The following is a 26,883-nucleotide window of genomic DNA, read 5'->3' as shown; positions in this document are numbered from 1 at the left end:
GAAGTCAGGAACTGTAATTATTCTATCAAGGGGATCTCTACCTTGATCATGCTGAAAATAAGTACAGCAGCATTTCATGGTGGTTTAAGAGCTACCTTCAAATGCATCATAAATAAACCCCCAGATACTTCAAAGGAAACATAGCCTTTTAAAGTAGATTCATTTGTGTACCAAAACTGAGGGCTGGTAATTAAAAATACTGGTCCAAGTGCAAAAAATCTACCTCTTGACCTTTTCATCATGCTACTTATACAGAAAAGGCTACATTTCAGGATTATGACCTCACTCAAGAAATATTACAGAAATATTATAGAAATATTATATGGGGTAGTCCCTGCAGCTTTATATTATTTCTGGTGACAGTATTTAAATATACACTATGATCCCAATTTTACCTACATGACCATAGATTATTTTTCTGCACTGACGACTCTCAGGTTTAAGATTCTTAAACATGAATACAGAGGACAGTGGTGTAAAAAAGGACTTGTCTTTATAACATCTGCTTAATTTTTTGCATTTGTTGAGTGAGGAGGTATCAACAGCTACAGCAACCAAATGAAACTTTCAAGATACAGGCAAAATAATGATATTACAGAAAACTGAATTTATTCCTACTTCTGCCAGGAAACTCCTATGCAGTGCTGATAGAACTATGTAAATCTGCCTTTTTAAACAGATGGGTAATGATCTATGCTTCCCTTCTTTGGCTCTAAACTCCTTCTTTTTCTTTTCTAATCACTGCTAGTCTTGGTATCCTGTCCTTACCTTCAACCATAAATTATGTCTTTGCAGGCTCTTTGTCCCAGTTTCTTCTTCTAACTTATCCAAGACATTAAATACCGCCCCTTACCCCACTGAATAACATAGCTTTTTTCTTCACCCCTTCTGGGTGCCAACTAGAAAGGAGTTCAGAGAGCAGTCACAGAACACAAGAGAATGAAGATCTCTGCTCTTAACACTGTTATGGTAACCTACCATAGCCCAAACTGGAACAGCCATCACAAGGAAACTCTCTATATTTTGCTCCTCTAGAGCTGGGGACAGCTTACATACAGAACAGCACACGTCTGTTGCAGCTCTTTGGTTATGGCACATGTGCAGATCAGTCAAGGATAAGCAAGTGATCATGCATAGTCTTTAAAGACTATATTAAGCATTAGCAAATCAACAGAATTTCCAATGGGTCAATATTATTTCAGAAGCCCTTATTTTGTTCATATTTAGGTGTCTTTTTACAGGTACAAGACATCAGTCTAAAAACAGCTTAGCATTCTCAGAAGAGCCAAGTTTGGGGGGGGGCATGGGAAGCACTACAGCCATCCACAAAAGCCTGTTATAATGATAACACTAAAGAAGCAAAGCTTTTTGCCTGGTTTTGTTTCATAAATGGTCAAATTATTTAGCTGGGGTGGGACGAAGGGAGAATGACCCAATAGCATACAATCAACAGAGCACTTCATTTCAAACAATTACATGTTGCAAAAGCAACTTTTTACAGTGGGCATCATCAGTCAAGTTCAGTAACAATTGTGTATTATCAGTAGTTCCTACAGGAAACTTCACATCCCAATGTTATTGACTTGGGCAGTAACATTGCTTTTGTTTGTCGTTCTTTCCTTAAAAAGACTGAATCAAAAATTGTACAAACAGCTTACATCATGAAGAATAATATCCACAAAAAAAAAGTCTCAATACAGCAAAATTTTAACTTTGAAGTAAATTTTCAAGAGATTTCAACATCTTCATGAGGAACACTGCTGTAGGCATCTAGGTTCAACTATAAATTTCAGTTTTTAATAGTTACAATTTTTCCACACTTACACAATTAAAAAATCCAAAGACGAATTGCATTATCAAAGCATAGATTTGTTATATATATTGTAATGGCTTCCACAGTGACATTTGTCAGTACTGTGCATTCCTTTTCCTCATATGATCTGAAAAAGTGACCTATCATGTAATAAGTTTATACACCAAGTTACAAGTGGGCAGCCAGAAAAAAAGAGAAACATACACATTTCCTCACTCAGTGTTTCAGCACTTCCAGAATCAGAGCTGTCCACTAAATTGCTTAGTAAAGAAATTTTTTATTTCCTTAAAAGACAAAGTTTTAGTCATTTGTAAGCACTTAATCATTCATTCATCAAAACCTTACAATGACATTCAACATTGCTTCTAGGCCTCAGATAACTCCTCCAGTATATCAAAAGGCCAAACAATAAAAACCTGCAGGTCCATTGCAAAGAAGCTGGTATCTGGCCTATACTCACTAGATTTCATGGCATTCGGGGCGTTGGAAGGTGCATTCCCCCAGCCTGTTGTCGATGCTCCTGTATCATCTACTTCACCCCACCCGGGACTGGTTTCATTTGGCTCACCCCAGGCGGACGTACCATTATCTGGAGCAGGTGGAGTGCTTTTGCTCCAGACTGCACAAAGGAGAGAGAGGTTTCATTACAGACCATTAAGACAACAAACTATTTATTGCAGTGCAGCACCACATCATTAATCTACTGCTTCATTCTTTTTGTTGAGGTTCCCAGTAGCGTCGGTGCAACAGAACTGACAATCATTCACATCACGTTTAGAGTAGGCACTGACCTCCAGGGATGAAAAGGAAGAGAATGCTATGATGAGCAATACTCTTCTTGCAGGTTAAACATGAACCCCACATCTAATACTGTCCTCCTATCTGTGAACTTCTGTGGCTAATTACAAGCATCTAACTCAGGGCTTTTATATACTGAATAGAGAGAAAGGACATATTCGAAGTACATATGAAACCAAGATAGCATTCTTTAAAGTGTCTTTGAGTCAGAGAAAAGATTACGTAACAGTAACATCTTAATATATTTCTAGGCTATGCAACTTTTTCTTGTCCTTATTCTGAAGAAGAAAATATTTTGCTAAGTATTCTTTATTATACAGCAAAGCCAAACTGAACTTAACTAAAAAACTGAATCACAGACTTGCTCAATTTCAGGTGTTAACTGAGTGTTTCAGAGCAAAAGGTTTTTGACTAAAACTAAAGAATTTCTCCCCATTTCTCTAATAAATAAATATAAAAAATGTGGTTTAGTCCAGAGAAAAGGAGACTTGGAGGAGACCTTATCCTCCTCTACAACTACCTGAAAGGAGGCTGTAGCCATGTGGGGCTCGGTCTCTTTTCCCAAGTAACAAGAAACAGGACAAGAAGAAACTGCCTCAAGTTGCACCACGGCAGGTTTAGACTGAATATTAGGAAAAACTTTTTACCAAAAGCATTGGAAAAGGCTGCCCAGGGAAGTGGTTGAGTCACCATTCCTGAAGGTATTTAAAAGACCTGTAGATGTGACACTTGGGGATATGGTAGGGATTTAGTGGTAGACTGGGCAGTGCTGGGTTTAAGGAGTTCATGGTTGGACTCAAAGGTTTTTGATTCTGTAATTCAACTTGTTTTTCAGAGCTCAAATTGAAGATGCAGATTTGTCAGCTAACAAACATCTTTTTTACCGGCAAGCTGACCAGCACTCAGATCACAGTCACTGAGGCACAAGCACCAGAGGACTGGCTGATTTGAATTCTAAAGAAACTTTAAACACAGAACCAAATATTTAAAAAGAAATTGGTTTTCTCTATAGAATAAAACTATCAGGAATTGGAGGCTACAAGAGTATCTCTTATGCATTAAGGTTATATTCGTATACAGGAGCTTAATGAAGAAAGAAACAAGACTAGTACCTGATGCTTGTGATTTGCTAGTCATTGGAGTAGGCAGGCTCTGCTCCCGTGGGGCCTGTCCTCCTTGTGAGTTCTTGTCCCATAGATTCACATTCTTGTAGTTATAACTGCTAGGATCTCCCCATGCTGAAGTGCCATCATCGATATCCATTTTTCGACTGATTGACTGTGGAGAAGGTTCTTCCCAGCCACTAGGCTCCTCCTCTTTGGGGGCAGCTGGCTGTGGTCCGCTGTTCCAGTTCGGGTTTGGAGATCGCCCATTACTTGGAGTTTGGGGCGGTGGGCCCCAGGAACCAGAAGACTCCTGCTGTTGCTGCTGGTGCTGTTGCTGCTGCTTGTTCCAGGAGTTGGGCTGTCGACCCGTCTCATTCCACGTTGAAGTTCTTTTACAATCATCCCATCCACCCTTTGAAGCAGCGCTTGTATTTGCACCATTACCCCAAGTTCCAATCTCATTTTGCCCACCTTCGCCCCACCCAGACACTGGCTTGTTTCCTGCACTCTCCCAGTTGCTGTTTTTTGTTTGGTCAACTTCCTCTCCCCAACCGTTCTTTCCAGAAGACCATCCTTGATTAGGTTGCCGTCCACCCCACCCCTGATCCTTACTAGAGCTATCATTCCAAGAGGAAGATGACTTTTCTTCTTGCCTTCCTCCTCCCCAGTTAGAAGAATTGGAGTTCTTATAGTCATTCCATCCTCCAGTATTTTTGGGGTCCTTCCACTCTGTTGGGGTTGAGAGCTCACCCCATCCAGACTTGTTTTGATTGCTTTGGCTGGGAACATCGCCCCAGCCCCCTGAGTTCTTTGTCTGTGTGGCAGAGCTCTCCCACCCCTCAGTTCCTTTATCAGACTTCCCCTCGGGCCGTGGCATCTCTTCAATATCCCACACTGTATCTTGCTTAATTTGAGTCTGGCCCCAGCCAGTGTTTGAAAGCACTCGGGGGTCCAAATCAGTCCTGCTCAGCAAAGTCTGCAGGACTGCCTGGCAATCAGGATGCGTAGGCCTATATGATCGGCGTCCAGAATTGTGACTGTCACTACTTCCTGCTTTGTGGTTGCTTCCAGTGCTTTGACCTCCAACCTCACTTCCTGCAGAGCTGGAAGATCTTCCCCAACAGGGAGCCTGGGAATTGCCTTGGTTTTCAGGAAGAGGGTGGCCTTTTTGATTGTCCCATGCTCCAGTGCTAGAATTTGGTTGGTTTGGACCACTCCACTCTCCAATCTTCAGTTCATCAGACCCAGACAGCTGTTTCCATTCTCCCTGAGAGACCCCAGATGTTAATTTGTTCCCTTCACCCCACTTGCTTTCATTTGCATGCTGAGGGCCAAAGTTCCAAGACCCACCACCCGTAGACCGGTTATTGTTATCCCAAGAATCACTTCTTGACCCATTAGGTTTTTGAACAGAAGATCCTTTCCAGGAGTCCTCTCTATCCTTTCCATTGTTCCCGTGGTTTCCAGAATTGCTCTGCCCAGAGACTGTGTCAGTTCCAGAAGACGCCCTAGCTGTACCCCAAGATCCAACACTCCCAGTCTTTCTTTCTCCAGTGCTTTGTGAAGGGGTGTCAGTGCTCCTGGAAGGGTTCCCCAAGCCCATTTCAAAGGGCATTCCCTTATTCTCCATAGGGTTTGGTGAACTTAAGTTCAAGGAGTTAGTGTTTCCATTTTTTGGTCCATCAGTGTTATGAATTTGAGCCTGTTCTCTGCCAGAGACAAAGTTAACACCCGCATTTTCCATCTTTGACTGCTGTTCCCTAGAGGTCTGACCTACTGTGCTAATCTGTGCATTGGAGCTACCACTATCAGATTCCAGAGTTCCTTTCCTAGAATTGCCCTCCTGAACCAGTGCCGGCCAAGCAGATGGGTTGCTATTTGGGTTAAAGTTGCTGAAGCCAGAACTGGGACTGATTCTATCTTGTCCACTCAAGTTCCTCCAATTACCTAGTCCGTTGTTACTCTCGGCAGCAGGGTTGGAAGATTGAACAGATTTAGCCTTGGGATCAGATTTCCAGGCCCCAAGATTACATTCGTTTCCAGCGCTTCCAGACTGGCACTGGCTTCCTTTTCCTTTGTTATTAGTGGTGCTTCCTGGCAGAGTGTTCTTCTCCAAGCCAGGGTTCGAGGCACTGTTGTTATCGGTGGTGTTTTCGGAAGAAGACTCAGCATCTTTGCTGGCAATACAAGGCCACTCTTCCATGTCAGACCCGTCTACAATCACCTTGTCCCAGATGTGAGTTGGGTTGGCGTTGGTGCCGCTGTTGGAGGAGGCTCCAGGACCCCAAGTGGAATTTGCATAATTTGAAGCAGCAGCACCTCCAATTGCTGAATCTAAAAGAAGAAAAAACAACCAACAAAATAACACCCAGGGAAATCATTAATAATCAGTATTATTTACAAGTATGGAACATCACCACTGATTAATGCTTTCATTAAAAAGAACCCTTCCCTCAAATGTGTAACAAAGTTGCTCTGGAAGAACATCAGGCTGGGAAATATCATTGAAAATACTGATAAAAAATTACAGAAAACTCCCCAAAAGCATTTTGTGGGCATTTGAAATCACCACTGATTCACTACTTCTGCCAACAGTCCAGCTTTAAGTTCAACACAGTTAATGAACACTTTTGATACTGGTCATAGACTTTTCAAATACACATTTAAAATTATACTATATATAGAACAAGAACATGTATGCCTATTCATAGGCATGTGTGTACACACAGCTGTTGGTTTGCTCCTCAGCTGACTCAAAGCAACTACAATTTATTATAGATCAAATGATAAAAGATGGAAGATGGAAAGCACATATGAATATATGAAGCTGAAGAAGTTTATCCTTCAGCTTCAAATACCTTTTTCAAATCGATTTTGCTATGGGGTTTTAGTTTCGACCCTTTGCAAAACAAATAAAATTAGTTCCAAAAGCTACTGAACGTCAAGAGTCCAAAGCTATGCAAGTTACAATTTCTACGTAGTATAAACATGCAAGCTATATTCAGTGTGTAACTGCCCCACATTTTGTCACTGCTTTATTTACCATAGACACCACAGTATGTGGTTTTGTGAGCAGCGAAGCTCATCTCTCTGCTACTGGACGGAGAGGTTAGTAAGAGATCTCACTTTTCTCTCTCAGCAGCTCTCAATTCTTCAAGTTTCACCTCCCATTTGTGATGGCAGTCAAGCCATTTAACTAAGTCAACTGCATTCTCTAACTTAATGCAAAACTGTCCAATTTTGACAGGTTAGGTTTTTGCTGGCTTAGCACATTGTACGAGGTAACCTGCAATTTCAATGAGCTTTGGAATCACTATAAGGAAATGAACAGAATAAACAACAATATATAGAGTTCCTTTCTTTCATTTGTAGTGAACTATTGTTATGTCCTACATGGTATGACATCATGTGCACAAGATATTTGTATAGTTTTAAAGAAGACATAAATTAATACAGTGTCACAATAGATGAAGCCTATGTCAGTGCTGACAGCATGATGTCTACACGTATGCAGACACGTTATCACTATTTAGTTTAAAACATCAGCCAAGATTCCCTTGCCATCCACATTATTACCTGATACTCTAAATAATTTAAGTCCATTAGAACCTCAGTGTTGTTCTCTATATAGGGTTCCACTCATTTTTCCTCTATATTTTTAATCCAAGGGATCCTAAACTGCCCTCACAAGTTCCCAGTGATGAAGACTAAACACTCGTCCTTGGACAAAACCACATACAGAGCCATAATATATTAGTCTTATTCAGTTATTCCACTTATTTTGCAGAGCATAGACTCCACAGCAACAGCTGCAGCAGCATTCATACCTGGATATATACTGTTACTACCAGTACTGGCTCATATATCAGCCTCCATGCAAGTAAGGCAAATAGCTTAAAAAAGTGGATAACCCTCCCTGCCTCAATTCCTGTGTTATATAAAAAAACCTGACAATTTCTGGTTGCAAATACTTTCAATAGAAGATAAGATCAGCTTTCAATGCCTGTCTGAGGCTTTCACCTCATTAGCTTAAACAATCAACATCCACTGAATGCCTTCCAAATCCCCCTTCACTGAGAGCTACCAGTAAAGATCCAGACTTTACAGCAAGGTTTGAACTCCCTCATAAGCTCTGAATATTGATGAACAGTAGTTTGTCTTCACCCATTAAACCTCAGTCACCAAGATCCAAAAGACCAAGAAGTTCCCAAGTACATTCTGTTCCTTCTGTTGCCTTAACCTCAAATGCAAACTCAACAATAGCAAGGAAGTATGACTCTACCGATATTTATATCCGTCTATCATTTAAGCACAGAGTAACCCTTTTTTCTCCTTCAATTAAAAAAACTGTGATTAGACTGATCACAGGAAGAGCTTAAGAAGAACAGCCAAAGACAAGCTCAAAAGACTGCAAGGTTGCTTGCTGTCCACTGTCTTTTGAACTTACAAATGATTCAGCAACTGAATGATGCATGAGCAGCTATGCGCTTAGCAGGACCTACAAATCAGTGACTTTTAGAATGTTTTCACAGAAATTAAATGCTCTGTTAAAGTATTAAGATTGGGATGCTAACATAGTGTGCTAGATCACAATTTTATGGCTTGTTTTATAAAACCAGCATCCCCTTGCTGTATTTGACAGTGGCATCAAAACTTTGGCACTCGGGTTTAGTTTAAAGATAATGGGCAAGGAATCTTGGTTCTTAAAGGGACTCTTCCTTAATAACAAACATGCTGAAAATGAAGCTTCTGATCTGACTGAAATGCAGAAAGTTACTGGCAAATGGCTACTTTTAAGGAGTCCTGAAATCAAGTTGCAATTTTGCTGTTAGAGACGGTGGTGGAATGTTGTAATTACTGAAAGACTTTCACCACTAAAGTATTTGCTTTATTGTCCAAAACTTTCTTGCATGTCCTGAATTATTGGTATTACAAGAACTACACAGAACACCTGTCACCTCATCCCCTTGTATTGGTACGAGACAATAGTAACCTTGGTGTCATCTTTCAGGGCACTGGTTTTGCCATCTTACAGAAGGATTTCAATACTAGTAGAAAAAGATGGATGCAAAGAAGGATTACGTGTTGACTTTTTATATTAGGGCCTCATCAACTCCATCTGTGGCCATCTGGTGAATATAAGAACACGAAGGAGTAGGTAAGCTGCATTATCTTCGCCTTTCTTCAGGTGGGATGAATTAATCACAGTATCAGTGCATATATGCCTGACTGAATTGGGCCCAACCTGAAATTTAGTTTGTCAACTGGCAGGATCTCAGATGGGATAAATGATGTGCAAGACAGATAGCAATATTGTACTTCCATAAGCACTTTGAGGGAGCACCAAAAGTGACAGCCTGGTCTTTTTCTTGCCCAGCTGTTCATTCCCACTCCTCTGGCACACCTACTCTCACATGCTAGCACGTATGTTCCCACTGATACTCAGGTGAATTAGTAACAATCAGACTGAAACTGGGTTTAAAGAACCACCTGATTTAATTTTAATACAAATCAGATCCCCAGCCCAGTTAACTGCATTACAGTGCAGAAATGTGGATGGGGTGAGGCAGGTCTGAAGGACACATACCTTTCTGGGCACTCCTGACTTAAATCAGGATAAAGCAACTAACCATTGGCTAATACAGCCATACAGCACCTTAGCTGTTAAAGCACCATTAACCTAAATATAAAAATATGAGAATTCATAATATCAAATTTCAGCCTCAGGGAAAAAAAATTAGGTGTCAAATAATCACACAGAACTCCAAAATGGTCCTCATATAGTACACCCAACAGCAAAAAAAAATGCTGCTCATGATAAATCTTGAAAACTTTTAGAATGCTTCACTACCATAAATTCTCCTTAGTCAGTCTACTACAATCACTGTACACCAAGGTATACAGAAGGTATACCAATGCTAGGACTTCATATATGAAGGAAAGACTTTAGGGTGTGTTTTTTCCCCCCCTCTTCACTTTTCAGGTGATTTATCAAAATCAGTTATCTCTAAGACATGTGTTTCTAAAGTGATTAGTTAAAACTCTGCCATTATAGTTTGACATTCACTCCGCCCTTTATTAAATAGTGAACAAAGACAAGATAAATAATCTGTCAAGTGGGGATTTGCTACAAAGGAATTCAAATACTGAAACCACAAAACAAATTGAATTATTAATTTTCCTATAATCCTTTTTAATAAGGACAGCCATCCCATCTAGTGTATTTGATTCCAGAGCTACAAGCTACCTCTGTTTTTAATTCTCAGCCACAAAGAACTCTATAAAAAGTTTATGCTCTCTAAGACTGTGGTAAAAAAAAAATCACCATCCCATTGATCTGGCATGATTTTCAAAGGCAAACTCAGACATACTGGTATTGTTATCCTTTTCTTTTTGGGTTTCAGGCATTTGTTATTTCTTTTTTAAACACCCTTATTATTAAAACTGAAGTTGTCCTTGACTTTTCAGGTCACCTAATTCTCTCCTTTAGAAGGCAGATATCTTGAGCGGAATTTTGTTTTTTCTACTATTATAATTTAAGAAGAAATATTACAGCTACTGCAATTCCCCAAGGGTATAAAAAATTGAGGAGCAGCCATAACTTCCCCACGCTCATAAGACAATCCTTAAATCAATGAATTTTTTGAAATTCAAAGTGAATGGAAAAGTAAAAACAGGACAGTCGCCATTTGTATAAGAAGGTTTATATAATTAGAAAACACAAGATTACTACTAAAAAAAAGTCAAGAGGAAAAGGACCATCTTTCTGTTTCATCCAGATCAGAAGTGACAGACATCTGCCCTTCACAGACCTGGCATCTACACGTCTGCTATACCATCTACACAGATGACACAAAAACATGACAAGAAATTCATGTAAAGAAACTTAAAGAACTTATTAAGAACTAATCAGTGACAACCATAAAACTGTTTATTCACGCAGTGTGTTTACTTTGCTGGGGATCATTTCCGCCACCCATTAAAACCACGCAAAACATACTTGAAAAAAATTAACTCTTTTTCTTGTTCCATCTAGTAGTAAAAATTTTATCAACTGCTGCCAACAGCAAGAGAAGTCAGTATGCTAAAACAGCAAAAGCTTGCTCTCCAAAAGCCACCGGAGGAGTTTTATTATATAATGATATGCCCATGCACAATTTTAGTCATCCCTTTTCTGCCACGCACAAACACTTGCTCATTCAGTACTCTTACTGTTACTTGCCTGTTGCAGTCCCACTGTCGCTCTGCAGCAGTGCTCCTGTCACTGGTTGTGCGTTGTTTGGGTTTGCTCCTGGTGCTGTTGGGGGCGGAGGCCCTGCTCCACCCCCAAGGAGCATACAGGATGGCGGAGGGGGCTGCCCACGTTTCAGTAACACTTTGTGGTCCTGCTGGCAACGGAATCGCGGCGGCACCTCCCGAGGCATGTAGCGGGTGGCGCTTGGCGGTTGTCCGTTCGGCACTGCCACCCTTTTGGCATTGTTGCCACCATTGACTGGTGGCGATGGAGAGTTGCCAATTGGGCTGGCAGCCACTGGTTGGCTTAAACTTGGTTTCGTCACTTCGGGCACTGAAAAACAGGGAGAATGAAAATCAGAAGTTTTTCCACTTAAACCTGTGTTAGCTACAAGAACTCACTGTGACTCTTTTTTTTATTATTTAATTCCTCTCTGAAATATGGTGCAGCTTCAGTCTTATCAACAACCAAGAACAGGAATAAGCAGCAGCAGCAGACTTCAGCTTCCATGTGCAACTCTGTAGTCAAGGATGAAACTGTGCCCTCAGCAAGTATTTCACTCTTAGTCCAAAATTTCTTGCAAATGTAAAGTTGGCAAAGAATACCTCCCTAGACAATGAGTCATTTTAAAATATGAGCAGTCAAATGTAACTGGCCCTGCCTCCCCTCTCTGTTCCCTCATCTTCAGCTGGTTTTTGGATTATTATGCATCACTTACTAGACTACACAGCCATCGCCTAAACAAACAAAAAGAGGGGAAATAACCCACCTCCTCTTGGATTCAGAGTTAACAATTTTGAGTTCTCTGTACTGCTCTTAAATAAGGCAGTAATAGCTGACTCTCATGCCCAAGGCACTCCTACATACAGTGACTGTACTGGGCTTGCTTAAAGTTTCCCAGCTGGTCACCAGGTGCCCCTATAAGCAAGGACCAGCTGCTTCTGAGGGCTATTAGGTATTGGAGAAGAAGAAAAACATAAACAACTCCTTGAAGTGCTAACACCATCAAAAATTTGCTTAAGAGACTCTAGACTCATGTCCCCTTACACTGGCCATGTGCTTTTTTGGAAACACAGAAAAAAATTCTTAGCCAGGCACCTAGAAGGTGTTCAGACATCAGACTCCAAAGGCAAGGAAAATTTAATACACCTATTCCAGCCTTTGTGGAAGATTCAGAAAGCATTGTCCAGAAACCCCTCCCTAGAAAAGTAAAAATAATCAGTAAAACTTTTACTCTTAAAACTGTGAGATCAACACAAGTGAGCCTCTCTTTGTCAACATGAATGCATTATTATTTACATTTTATTTTTATAAGGGTTTTCTGATTTCTCTATAAAGGCTTCATTGCCCAAACCCCAAAAGGTATTGTTAGCTGTAAAATCAAGTTATTTTAGTCCTTTTCTGTCAATAATGGCAGTTTTCCCTCACAATTTACAGAAAACTGATATGCAAAACAAGATTAAATATATTTTTACATCAGCTAAGATGTTTAGCTTAACTTTCAGGATGCTCACGCATCAGTCCTGCCTTATCTGTTGGACTTTTATGTGCTTGAACTTAAGTTTTCAGCAACAAGTAATGCTCACCCTTTTTGGTACCTCACCAGAAGCAGTACTTTCCTTGTCTTTCATTCAATTTACACAGGCAGTTTCAGCTTTCGGTTACTTGCCTAAAACCTTTGCAGAACTAAATATTTCAGCTAACTTATCCACAATCCTCATTCCTTCTTCATGTATTTTGATGCTGACAACACATGAGCAGAATAGTTTCAAGTTCTCTATTTTAATCACCTTAACTTTCATTTCTTCTGAATACTCATCTTCAGTATTTCGTCTTGACTCATAATTCCCCTTCCTTTTTCAATAGTTTTGATCAAGATCTGAATCTGAGCTCAAGTCAATAAAAGTACTCCTTAGAATCAAAGATTCTTACCTTTGGTTTTTTGATCTGTGACCTGCAAATTAAGAGCAAGAATGTAAATAGAGTTTTCAGAACCTCAAAACAAACACTGAAAAGGTTGTGCTAAATCAAAACCTTACTGTATGAGCACAAGAACAATATTTGTTGTTGAATGAAAATAACCAGCTGATGAACTGCAAGTCTAAACAGTAGCTGTAGTTATACACACATAAGTTTTTGAAAGTGCTAGAACTCCTGTAATTCCTTTGCCCAATGCAGAAACAGTAATTACTTCACTCATGATGATTTTAAGTATTCATGCCCCTCCTCATCCCAAACATGGACTTCCAAAGCATAAATAAACATGTGCTATAGCACTACAGCTCTTTCAGGTTTCTGAGGTGAAGTACTGCAGCTAAAATGTAACAAACCCTTCAGTCTATGAGAGTATCCATCCTCACAGAGAACTGTTGGGGCTAGCAGGAATAACCACAGCAGCAGTCTGTCTCTCTGCCATCTTCCCATTTCACCCTTCCCTTAAAATCTTTTCCAAGAAGAAATCCTCAACCTTACTGCATTCATTGCCACAACTATGAAATGTACCAGCAACACCTATAAAGGAAATCTGTTGAATGCAACAAGAAGTTAATTACTGCAATGAGCATTCATGCTGGCCAACATACCCATTATGGGTTTTGCTGTACTTCTACATTGTTTTGGCATAGCAGATTTCAAGCTTGTAGAGACAAACACACCACTGTTATATTCTCTGGAATCATGTGTATTGTAGCATGTTTTGAACCTGTCCATCAGGAGTTCCACTGCACAATAATGAAAAAACCCTAAAGATCATCATGTGTCAGGTTCTATGACACCTATTCTTAAAAGAAATTGCTGAACCAGTCCATAATTCTGGAAAGTACACAGTGACAGTATAGCATAATGAAAGCACAAGTAAAAAGCAGTTTATTGTTGAAATCAACGAAGCCAGAACTCCTTTGTATGGTAAAGAATAAAAAGACAAACTACACTGAATTGCTATGGCATCATTTACTTTACAAAGATGAAAACTGCAATACGCAAAGTGGAACATTCACTGCAATAAAAAATCTTAAGCATTGTAACTTCACAGAATTACATAATCCAAAAGTCTCCAAGATCATAAAAATGCATCTATACCAAAACTGCATCTGTAGCAAGCCAGACGCTAATTTTCAGCTTCACTTATGAAAAATCCATATATACATAATGGATACATCCTCTGTGACACAGTTAAAAATTCTGCTAAGCACTTATTGACTCTGATGCTCCATTACTAAAGGAAAAGGGAAAAGTCTATTCATTAGCACAATCTGGTAATGCTGATGGATTTACTACAGTCAACAGTAAGCAGTAAATTAGTAACTTGTCTACTTGGGAAAACCCCATTTTACCAAATCTTTCAAGAATTCTACATGAAAACCACAGTTTGATTTTGGAAAAAACCACAAACTACTTCTGCCTATCCTGTATCTCTATCCTAGTCAAATTGATCTGGCTTTTTCTAAAATTCAAAAGCTGAAAAAATGTGTCACTGTCTCAGAATTACAGCTGTCATCTCTCTGAGGGCAATCTATGAGCATCAGCAGGTGAGGAGCAGCTACAGTGAATGAGAAGGTGGAGTCGAGCTCAGCCTTCTGATAAGCTACCAAACAGTCCCCTGGACAACAACCACAGGAATTTAGGCTGTGAATTTGACTGCACAACCCCTCTCGAAGCCATTTTTTAATATTATTTTATAAGTTTCAGATGATCCAGACATAAACAACTGTTTCATGTTATACAAACTCTGTTTAAAAAAGGCACCCCCAAATCGTTGCTGCTTATTTGGTGAACACCTTCACAGTCACTAAGAACAAACACACACATTTATGTTCTGTCCATTCAGTTACCTGATTTGTTATTCTTAGGTACATCCAAGTATTACTCTTAAGTTTAGCCTCTAGGAGATTAACTTAGTCTTTACCCTTCCCGAGAGTTTGGCAGAATATCATAACATCCAATAACACTGAGTAACTTAGTAGGAGAGAGACCACACAGGAAAGCTGGCAAATCTTGTATTCAAAGCACCAATTCCTCAGTAAGCACAGCACTGTTATCAAGATGATCAGTACAACCTTTTGAAGTTTCTCTTTTATCACTGAATATCAGCACATAATCCTCAAGTCACTCCTCTTTATTCATCAAGGTCTGCCTCCTCCTGATTCCTACATATACTTTTTTACCTGAACATCAAACAGCAGGAACACTGAGGCAAAAAGGCACTGAAGAGACCTTGTTCTGTAGCTACTGATCTTTTGCACTATTACTGGGAACATATCAACACAATGACTGCATAAAGACAACAGAAACACATCAGTTTAAACTGATAGACTCAAAATGGTGAAAAAGCCAGATTAAAAAGCACCCTGTCTAAGTCAAAATTTAACTGAAGTTGGTGCTGCCTGTTCTCAGCATTAAACTACAGAATCTGACCTTCTGTAGGATCTGTTCTTACTGAAGCAACTCAGAAACAAAACTACAGAAAGAAAGTAAAGCCTTCTGCTCTTAATTTCACATAATCACTGAGGTTGGAAAGGACAGTTTCTGGAAATCTAGTGCACAGTTACCACTGCTGTTCCCCACCCGGCCCCAAGAGTCTCCTCAACTCTGCAAAGTCATCAAAACTAGATTGCACAGGGCCACATTCAACACATTTTTCAGCATTTCCAAAGACAGAGGCACCCCAACCTCTCTGGGAAACCTGTTCCAGTGGTTGCCCAGCCACATACATGCACAAAAAAAATAGTCTTTTTATGATTAAGTAGAATTTCAGTATATGCATGATGCCTTGTGCTTGTCACTGGGCACCAGTAGAGAAGAGTCTGCCTCCATCTTTTTACTCCCTTCCACAAACTATTTACAGAGGTTGGCAAGATCCCCCAAGCCTTCTCTCCTCCCTGCTGAACAGTCCTAATACTCTCAGCTCCTCCTCATTTGTAGATACTTCAGTCCCTTAATCATCTTAGGGGCCCTTCTGCTGGACTCACTCCAGGAGGGTTGCATCTGAACTAGACAGAAAGGATTTTACCAGTAAAAAGCATGGATAAAGCCATTCATATGTCAACTCCTAGAACAATCTACTAGATTTTCTGCAAAATAGAGACCTTCTAATACACCAACTTTCAAACCCATTTTCTGAGCAAAACCAATTTTTGGTGACTTATCAATTCTCCGCGACTCAGACTTGAACTGAGACGCTTCAGCAAAAGTGCTACAGAAAACGTAAAATGTAAGCAACACTTGGCAAAAAAATAAAGGGAACCTCCTTCATGTAAACTTCCTTAAGCACTTAAAAAAGACAAAAAAAAAAAAAAGGATCTTCTTGCTCTAGAAAAGTCAATTTTACTGCAAGAATTGAAAAGGCCCAGCAGTGTTTCCATCTCCAAACACCTCAAACCATCAGGAGAGGCATAGAGAGATCAAAAGAGCCCATATTAAGTAACTTAAATAGTTTATATGAAAAAACTTCTTTTACTTCAATAAACACCCTAAGGAGAAGAAATGTCCAAGTTAAATGCTTTAGTTTCAGAAAAATGATACAAAAATACCCTTTCAAGAAGCATCACTCTCATCTAAGCTCTAATACAAACAATTTAGCATCTTTATACCACCAATACTGTTTATGTTTTACCTGGATAGAAGAATTCAAATATCAAAACATACCTTCTGAGCAGAGTCCTTCTTTTTCTTATCCTCTTTCTTCCTTTTCTTGTCTTCCATTAACTGTTCTTCCCTTTCTTGCTCCTTCTCTCTGCCAAAACATGAAAAACAATGAAATGAGCACAATCAAGGTGTGTAAGAGCCACAAGTACTGTATGCCTCTCCCCCCCAAGAAAGGCAGTCAAGCAGCTAGATTACTCTTATCATACTCATTTCCATTTGAGGGTTTCGGTCTAATTGTGATAAGAAAAGCACCTTCAAGCTCAGTATGGCCAAAATCACACCACATGTTGCACAAAGGAAGATTCCTTTATTCAGATCAGGTCTCTTAGGGCAGTTCCCTATATAAATTAACTACATGCCTGAAAGTAGAAAATATATTCAAGACGTTTTGGCCAAAGTACCCTTATAATTGGGTTGTGCTATTATTTAACAAAGACTCTCATGAATCTTTTCATATGGTAAAAAAAAAAAGGAAAGTTGTAATTTAGTATAAGATGGTTTGGTCTGATACAACATTTATCTTCACAAGGGGAAGAGATTATTCTATTGCCTGTAGCTATGTCACTTGTAAGAGACTTTAAGTGTCACATCAAATCAAACCCATCATTTATTATACAAATCTCTAATTTAATTTCTAGGCTATTGTACCCACCCACTGAATTTTTGTGATGAAACTTGTAATATAAATTAACTTTCTGGGGACTCTATTTTTTTACACAAGAACATTCTTTCAAGAAAGTAAAAAAAAAAAAAACGTAGTTGCTATTGTTGTCAAGCTATCATCTTGTTGCTATGTTCTGTATCAAATATGAAAGTACCATGAAATAGTTGATGTACTGCATACATGCTATTGGCTGAGCTTTTTCTATGGTGAATCACATTTTTGTTAATCAATTCTCTTCACCTCCTTAAAAATAAATTTAAGGCCAAGTTTCCAGCTCACTTGGAGTAATTTCCTTTTACAGGGACAGAGTAAAACAAAGACAATTAATGTAAGAAGATGAGCTGACAGATAAGGGATAGGATCAGAGACTCTACAAATGGGAAACAACTGACAAGTATAACCCATAATCTTTCGGAAGAAAATTTTATAAAAAACAGAACAGCATTACAAACATACAAACAACACCGCAGTTTATAGTACTACTGAACTATTTCTTATATTTATGCATAAATCAAAGCTCTTTTCTGACCACAGTTTAAAAAGTTTAGACTTGAGTTGACTTTGCTGTTATATCACTCAGACTTTTCCTTCCATTACATTTATATGGTAAGGGTAATACTTTTGTTTTCATTTTCTCTAGATACTGCCAAGTCAGTGTACAAAGTGACACTTACACAACTAATTGATTCCTACAAAAATATTTTGAGATGCTATGTATTAATAGCTTCCTGATTGAGGACTTCAAAGAATTCTCTTAATGACAAAAGGTTCTATGGAGAATAACAGAAAAGTCTTCCTTGTTTCCTAAAGTCAGGCTCGCTCTCTTCACGCATCGATAAAATTGATAAGGGCAAGATGAGTCCTTCGTAACAACATCCCAAGGTTACCACCAAATGCAATTACTACACAATGGCAAGTTCAGTCTGCATTTAACAAAGTTCGAGGCAAATGTTCCACATCATATGGAACAGTGCTTTATGCACTCTATCTGGTATTGCTTAAGCCAATTTGTCCTTGCTTTTTCTGTTCCCAGTAAAATGTCAAAGCATACTTCCCAGTACTGAACTCGAACAAGAAAAAGCCTTGCAGGTTTTTCAGTGAAGGACTGGGGAGGTTAGTGTACTCTGCACTGTCCATCATAGCAGAGAGACAGAATTTTTTGTTTTCTTTGAGTCACAGATTGTAAGCCACACAAAAAAGCTCTCTTGTGACACCTTCATCTTTCAAAGTTACTGTAACCTCAAATTACTCTTACTACTATTGCAGTGTTGAGCTACCTTTTGGGCTGCAGTGTCAGCTACAAATACACTATTTCCAAAAAACTTCTTTGCAGCAGGCAAAAGTTTAGAGAGCTGTCTTAAAAGAGCTGCTGAAAAATGGTAGGATCAAAATACAAAATGACTTCCAGTAACTGCTTGGCACACACACAGCCTTCTACTTAAAAGAACTTTCCTTAGTTTTGTGATCAGAAAAGCAGGAATGGAGAAGAATGAGAAAAAAAATGTCAGAGCTGAACCTATGGCTTACAATGACATGCAGCACTAAAAGGAGTCAAGGACGAAAGATCCATAGCCTGGAAGTAATCACCTAATTATGGTCTGCCTTTGTGGTAAATTTAGGACATGGACATTGCTACTGTTGCTGCCTTGTTTTCCAATCTATATGGACTAAGGCTGCTAAGAAGCCCTTCGTTTTGCATGACAACCTCCCCTTCTGCTCTTTTAGTAGAGATGCACATAATATTCCATTGGGCACATCACCAACAACCACAATATAGCAGCAACCAATACTTAGTCTACTTTATTTACCAAAACTGTATTTAGGCTTCAATTCATGTAAGTTCTACTGAGGTGGAAGGGATCTGTCCGAACACTTGGGCTACATCACACGCACAAGATCATAAAGTTCCTGACAAAGCGCTGAGTGAAACCTCACAAACACATAGGAAGTATGAAGCTGCACTGCCCAAATGACAGAGCAAGAATGTTAACATGTCTGTAGCATCCAAAGTACCACTGAATTAGGGGGGTAAATAGCTTATTGCTAGTTTGGGTATCACACTCGCCATCTTCCCGATTCCGCCCTTTCACGCATTTCACTACTATTTGTTTTATGATCAATTATTTTCCTTTTCAGTTGTATGCAAGAAGCAAGTTTAACTTGCAGCTGCCTATTAACCATCCCTCATCAGCCAAAGGATAATTCCTCCTGGCCTGGTCAAGAAAACTGGGAGATCCATCGTGTACATTCCAGCAGCCAGCTGCTTACACTGACAAGATGAACAAGGGCAGAAAACCCATCAACTCCAAGCAGAGAGAATTTAGAGTAATACAATGGGGTGTGGTTCCGGTTTTTGTTACCAGCACACAGTAATGGGAACACACACACACCACAACCCTGAAGAGGAAGTTTGCTAAACAGCAATCAGCAGCCAGCTTTTTACTTTAGCTTTCTTCAATAAAGCATGTGTTGGTCTTAAAAATATGACCTAATTACACTATATTTCCCATAAATCTTAGAATCAACATTATGGAAAAGTATTTAAGAAGTGTATTACAAATTTTAATTCCGAGCGCTGTTAAGTTGTATTTCAAAATGTTATTTTATTCATAAAAAAACCCAAACCCAAACAAACCCAGTAGCTATGATGCATTACCCTCAATACCTTATTTAAGTTCTTACAACAACCTCTTCTGGCTAAGTCAAAAGAAATCAGTTCGGAGAAAGGAAGTTTTTTCAGCTCGTTAACTAGAGACAAAACAGACAACACTTGTGAAGTCCATGTTATCAAAGCATCCATTTCAGGAAAAGAAAAAAAAAAGAAGAAAAAACGGACATTCAAGAAATGTGCCCAACCTCCAAAACCATTTACCAGTTTTGGAAATTGTTAATTTCCTGTAAAATTCTAATATTCATTTTTCAAAAAAATTCCATTTTAAAAAGAGTTGTTCTGGCAACATTATGGGCTCAAGGCACAGGGAAAGGACAGAAATTCCTAGAAACTTAAGCGTGGCACTTTAGTGCATGCAACTTCCATCTCCTTCCTCAGGTCTACAGGACAACAATGTGAGAGTTTGAAAGTTCCTCGTAAAGGTGTGGACTAGATACCAGTACCCTGAGTCATCTTCCCTCCTCTTGACCTCATACTTCTCTTAATTTCACTACAGTAAACTTGGTTTAGCTATACTACAACACAGCACAGGAGAGACAGTAAATTTCTGTAGGTGCACTCTGTTTTCCACAGCATAATAAGCATAGAGTGACTTATAAATCTGCTTCCAAATTGTGAGTCAAGTTCTGCATCTTCATTCAGAACACGCGGGATTCTGAAACTACGCCTGTAATATCAGTAGCACTTTTAAAAAACAAGCTTTTATCTATATAGCTACAAGGTCATGTTAACAACTGTTATATCCTTCCTAAAGGCTTCAGCCATAACTAGCCAGAGCTAAAGGCCACCACCATGTGGAGAGAATGACACTTGAGCTATTCACTAACTTTTTCTTACAGACAGGCCTCTAGTGATCCAAAATACCAGACTAATCTTTCATAAATAGATGCAAAGACTCAAAACTTGAAGGACTAAACCAGAAATTTAATCTACAGTAAGGTATCCAACTTTGGCCAAGATCAGAGGTAAGAACCATTTCTGGTGAACTACAAGCACCTAGGTTCTCAACATTTCTGAAACTTCCCTCAGTATTTCGATAAATTAGACAGCCTGGATACCAGCAGAATTTAGCATCACACATTAGTGTGTTGGATGTGTTGCAAACCACCTTTATAACAAGCTTAAGGCCAGATGCAACTTGCGAGACAGAAGCTCCTCTCAATCGACATAAGGACAAAAACTCTTCCAGAAAAAAGTAAAATGTCTTCACCAGCGCTGTTTCATGAACAGCTTGCTGCTGCCACTGATAAGTATTTTTTCTTTTGTTCCACTTACTTTCTCTTCATCAGGCTCTGTCCCTGACCTTCTCTTGGCTTGAGCCTTCTCTGGAACTCAGCTGATCATATGGGAAGCAAATTCAACACACAAACACTCACCTGGACCATACCACTCCTATACTCAACACTGTTTTGTAAATGGAATTGGCCTAGAGCATTATCAGTTAATCACCACAAGTAGAGTGCACAAGCATCGAGGAATCTCCTCCTTTCCAAGTAACGTGCTTGACTGGTTACAATTGAATGAAACTGCATCTTACTACATTGCAACACCTCTCACAGAGCACCCAGGTCAAACTGTACAATACAAGGGTCTACTAACAAAAGGGAGTGTATTTGCTTTTGAAACAGACTCCTATGATGTTCTCATATATTAAGGAGAATGTTTCCTCTGGGTTGGATTTAGTTCTTTATCCCATACTCCTCATATGTTACCTGAGCATTGTTACCTGCACCTGAGCAACTCTCCTAACCGTAACACAGGTTTTATTGGTGCAACCCTTCAGCATAAGAGTATTCATATATAAATGCATTAAAAAGCATGAGCTGATTAGAACTAAGGGCCATGAGCAACGAAGAAAAAGTATACTACAACTCCCAAAAGAGTTCTCTGAGGCACAAGCCCCTCTTGCTGCAGCAATAAACACTGGCAGTCTGCAGCTTGAAATGCTCCAGATGGATGAAAGCTTTTAAATCGTATCTGGAAGCTGGATGTCAGAGACTAAAAATGAAGCAAAATTAAATGCACAGCTACCGGAGCATAGAAATCCTTACCATTTTACTTCACTTTCATTCAACATATCCCACTTAGCAGACATGCTCCATTATTTCAACAGCATGAGAAGAGTACAGCATGTCCAAACACGCAAGAGTGCTCCAGCACATTTAAAGAGAACATCAAACAGAAGCAAGACATAACAGAGCATTGAATAAATCCCAGGGCTGACAGACCCTAAATTCCTAAAGGTAAAATTACTTCCACTAGACTAAATCACGTAAAGAGTTATGATCCTGCTGATCAAAAGAGTCAAAATGAGATGAATTCATTTTATAAAAAAATGTTAAAATGCTCAACATCACAGCCACCTTTCTTGTTAAACAATGCTTGCATGCATAGACTAGACAGCCATAAGCCCTACAAAACCTGGTTACAGAGGAGATAGCCATTTAGAAAGTCAGTCTTTAGGCTGAATGTAAAAAAAACAGAATATGAAATTACTTTAGGCCAAATGACTTCTGATGTTTATAAGGAAAAACAAGTGAGTACTGATGTAAGGGATAAACTATGCTGTTAAAAATCGACCACTCAGTAAATGTATGATTGTCCCACACTTTCTGAATGTAAGTGAAATCAAGGTATCAGAACTCAGCCCTTCAGTAGAGTATGAAATTAAGACTTCCATATTTTCAACACACGTGGAAACGTAAGACCAAAGTGTGTCATATCTCCCTCTCCCAAGGCAAGCTGTGGATTTTATACACCACAACATATACTCACCACCTATTAGATAAAAAGACTTCAGAAAGCATGTTTGTAGAAGTGCTCTGTAAAGCAGTATTTTCAAAAGACAAAAGATTACTCCAAAGAGTTAGAGTAAGCTGCTTTTTCTTCTCTTTGGCTGAAAACCAGAACAGCGTCACAGTAAGAATTTGCGTACTTTAAATAGCGTATCTGGCACAACCGATAGGGCTTTATCGCAGCAAAACATCAGTCATTTGACGCTGCTGTAGAAAACAACCAACTTAAAAACATCAGCAAACAGGCTTTGCTAAAAGTACACTTTTCCAAAGGAATATTCCTTATAGACTGTTACTACAGTTGTTAACAGAGTAGGATCAATTCTTCGTGGGGTATTTTATGTATATATATACACATATGTGTGTGTGTGTGTGTACAATGGATTACATAATAGAAAGAAAACAACTCTGACCATAAAGGGCTGCTTACTTTAAAGAACTGCATGGTGTAAGCTACACAATACAACAACAAATGCTCATAAAGGAGGTTCGCTCTCAGCTCTTCAGCAACTGAAGAGGAGAAAGGGTCAACTGAAGGGGGAAAATGTCAACTTCAATTTTAAGAGTCTCCCGACAATAAGAAATCCTTGGAATGTGTTAAAAAGATGGAATTGAAATGTTTTTAATATTCCATATTTCTTGCTTGCACTCCTTTACATTATTACTCTTTCGAGCTGTATCATTTATATACTTTAAAAACTGACTTCCAGGTACAATCTGAAGTTCCTAAATGTTAGCCATTTGGTAAGAAGGAAAGTTTTAAGAATATGGAGAGCTATAGCCAAAGTCCTAGAATGTTAAGAACAGAGCAAGTTTTCTCCTCTACTAGTCTTCAAACACTTCAGAGCTTTTCCAGATCAGTAATTATTATTTCATAGCATGCACACTCATGCATACTAAAGACACAGATAAAGTGTGTTTAGACAACTGTGAAATGTGGTAAAAGTAGCCCAAGAATGGCAAAACATTAGGTTAAAAATCTGCCTGTAATTAAGATGTCCAGTAATGTATCATATCAGAACATTCCTTCAGCAAGACACAGTTCTATTCAGGACTTCAAGGTTTTACGTGATTATCAAAAAGCCTTCCTTTCCTCTAAAAACTACTCCACATGTAGGAAGCTCCACTATCTAAAACTGTTTACCAAGGAAAGTATCTTTGCCATCCTGAAAGCCACAAAAAATACGTACAGAAATGAATACATAACAAAAAACATGGACCACTAAAAGGATAACACCTACCACAATAAAAATCAACCAAGAACCTGTCTCTCTTACAGGCACAAGTCAGTTTTTTTGACAGGGGAAGAGCTAGCTGGCAGTCCTCAAGAAGTACACTGGAGATCTCTGTTCCACTACAAATGATCTATCCTGGTCATATGTACTCTCCAAAATCCTAATTCTCACTAATATCGTAATTTCAGCAGATGACAGGCAACCTGGCAAAATATTTCTGTCTTCCATTAAGGGAAGTCCTTTCATTTCTGCACTTATTGTGCGTGTGTATGTGAGAAATCAAAGCTCTGGAGAGATGACCACCCTGACAGAGCTGCAGCTGAACTGTCCTTTGCGTATGAGACACTTCTTCACTACACCATTCAAAAAGAACATTTTACCTACCTCACTGTGCATACAGAAACATTAGGCAGCTGAAGACAGCAGTTAATATTACCCCCATAGCCGCCTACTTCTAAGGCTGAACAAATCCAACTCCCTCAGCCTCTCCTTGTGCAAGATGTGCTCCAGAACACTAATCATCTTAGTGGCCATTTAATATGTCAGTGTCTTTCCTGTATGAGAGCCAAAACTGGATACACTATGTTAAAAATGGACTTTTAAGTGTTGAATCCCTTCTCTTGACCCACTGGCTACAGCCTTGCTAATACAGCACATGGCAACGACACTCTACTGACTCACATTCTACCTTTTCTTTCTCAGACCTTCAGGTGGTTTTTTTTCTGCAGAGCCAATTTCTAATCAGTGGATGCCTAACCTACGCTACAGCACGGGGTCATTTTGACACAGGTGTAGTACTTTTCATTTACAATTGTTGAATTTCAAGAGATTTCTGTCAGACCATTTTCTCCAAACTACTGTGTTCGCCCTGATCAGCAAACGTCCTGAGGGTACATCCTATCCCAACTGAGCAGGTCACTAATACAGATGTTGAACATCATCAGGCCAGCACTGACTCCCATAGGGCACCACACTGCCCAGCTAACAGTGGACTTGGCACTGCTGACAAACCAGCTCTGTACCACTGACTGGCAATGCAGCTCTGGGATACTTTTTCCAAAAAAAATGTATTACCTTAGAGTAGAACCAACATATATTTCTGTACATAGTGGTCCAGCAAGCAGGAAACTAATGACAGGTATGTCCTCTGCAGAAGAACTGCAACAAGAGCCTCTAAGTGAGCTCCCCTCCCCTTGAGGTGTGAATCAGTACACCCCTGCATTGTGCAGCCCAGATCAACTCCACACGTCAAGCTCAAACCTCTACTGGCAGCTCTGCCAATGCTTCACTGCAGCTTTGAACAGGTTACAAACTGTGACACAAGTGAAGCTGGTGAGTATTACTGCCACCTCAATAATGCATTCTTGTAGGTATATATGAGAAGTGCTATTCAAAAATATTTACTATTAATCTTCTGACTGCAGTTAAAAAGCAAAGGCTAACTCCTGACTATGGTGCAAACTCAAAATTAACAAAAGCAGCTCTGTATTTTCTTAGATTACAAAATTCTGTCTTAAATGCCAAGAATAGAATTATTTTTTAACACTACAAAAAGTCCCAAGAAACTAATCTATTTGCTATGGTAACTATGCCACAGTACACACACAATTATGATACTTGTTTTAGAGTCAGAATGCGACATTTCAGGAAGAATAGTGAAAAAGCATAATACAGTTTCATCAAATGAAACATCTTCTGCCAGAGTATCATTTGTGGCACCAGCACAGGTCGTACAGACAGTAAGAAACTGGATTATACAAAAACTGTGACAACACAAGTAGTTAAATTTAAAATAAAGCTTAACATTTTGTGGATTATGACTGCCATTTTTATGTATTTGTGTTTCTCAGTCATAAAAGATCCCCAGACCTAAAGGCCATCCTGATAAAGATTCAAATTATCTACAGATACTGGACAGAATTTTAGGGGAAGCTGAAAATAAAGCACCACATAACAGTGCTATTTGCTGTAGTTCTTAAACATACTATAAAATATTGGAGGTCTTCTTAACTTTCACAATATGGCACTTTGGAAGGGATCAAGAAAAAAAATGAACTATAAGTGAAGCTATTAACTGAAAGTTAAATTATAGCGTGGGGAAAACAAACCAAACCAAACCAAACAACAAAACAAACCAATAAACCAAGCCCATACAGAATCATGCTCCTTACAGGCAGCTTCTACTGAATGATGAAGTACTTGAATTCTATTTGCCTGGGGATATTATATGGATACCATCATAGATTCATAGTGGTATAATTTATATTTCATTTTAGGAGGGAACTAATTGTTTACTTTTACCTAGTTTTCAAAGAAACACTCTAAATTTATATGCTGTAAAAACCAAAACACTTTACACAAGTTAACAGCCTAACAAGCATATTACATACCTCCAGATCTGTGTAATATTGTAAAATTTTCCACATACAGTGCTTCAGGGCACTCTAGTAATGAAAATAACATTTATCAAGCTTTAAGTCATTATTTTAATTATACTAAATCAAACTACTAAGGGAAGAATGTATTTAATTTTATCAGTGGGAAGTTAAGAACAAGGTTTTCCACACAAAGTTATTATTCATTGGTTGTAGGTCAAGGTGAAAGAACCAGCAAGTTAAGGTTGTTTTTTAAATGTATTAGAAGTTCAAACAACTCTGTACAGCTGGCTCAGATTTTCTTGGCAAAGGTATTTAAGGTTTGTATTTTCCACTCCAGTTATTACCTGAGGCAATGTTTATTTTTAACATGTAAGAAAATTCATTCAGTTACTTCCTGCAAATATTCAGTTTCAAGACTGTCATGATCCATATCAGAAAGTCTAAGTCAAGGGCAGAAGGAAAAGCAACTAACATATTTTGCAGGTCTGGGAAATGCTGTATCAATCTTGTCAAATTACGGTATCTTCAAACAAATCTACCTGTATA

The 26,883-nt window shown here is 39.0% G+C and overlaps 1 protein-coding gene across 23 annotated transcripts in view; it reads right to left on the bottom strand.

The window, feature by feature from the left end:
- TNRC6B (trinucleotide repeat containing adaptor 6B) overlaps nt 1-26,883 on the bottom strand; it is a 140,865-nt gene that overhangs the window by 40,230 nt on the left and 73,752 nt on the right. For 19 of the 23 annotated variants that reach the window (XM_064655163.1, XM_064655153.1, XM_064655155.1 and 16 more), the window contains 5 exons: nt 16,595-16,682; nt 12,884-12,905; nt 10,940-11,284; nt 3,724-6,051; nt 2,274-2,432 (listed from right to left, as the gene is read on the bottom strand). In XM_064655163.1, coding sequence (XP_064511233.1) covers nt 2,274-2,432; nt 3,724-6,051; nt 10,940-11,284; nt 12,884-12,905; nt 16,595-16,682 — 2,942 coding nt within the window. Of the gene's footprint in view, nt 1-2,273; nt 2,433-3,723; nt 6,052-10,939; nt 11,285-12,883; nt 12,906-16,594; nt 16,683-22,704; nt 22,841-26,883 lie in introns of those variants that run through there. The other 4 variants (XM_064655156.1, XM_064655168.1, XM_064655171.1 and 1 more) reach the window with 3 other exon arrangements.

This window comes from Pseudopipra pipra, chromosome 5 (assembly GCF_036250125.1).
Source record: "Pseudopipra pipra isolate bDixPip1 chromosome 5, bDixPip1.hap1, whole genome shotgun sequence".
NCBI lineage: Eukaryota > Metazoa > Chordata > Aves > Passeriformes > Pipridae > Pseudopipra > Pseudopipra pipra.
This window is presented reverse-complemented; position numbering and strand designations above follow the sequence as displayed.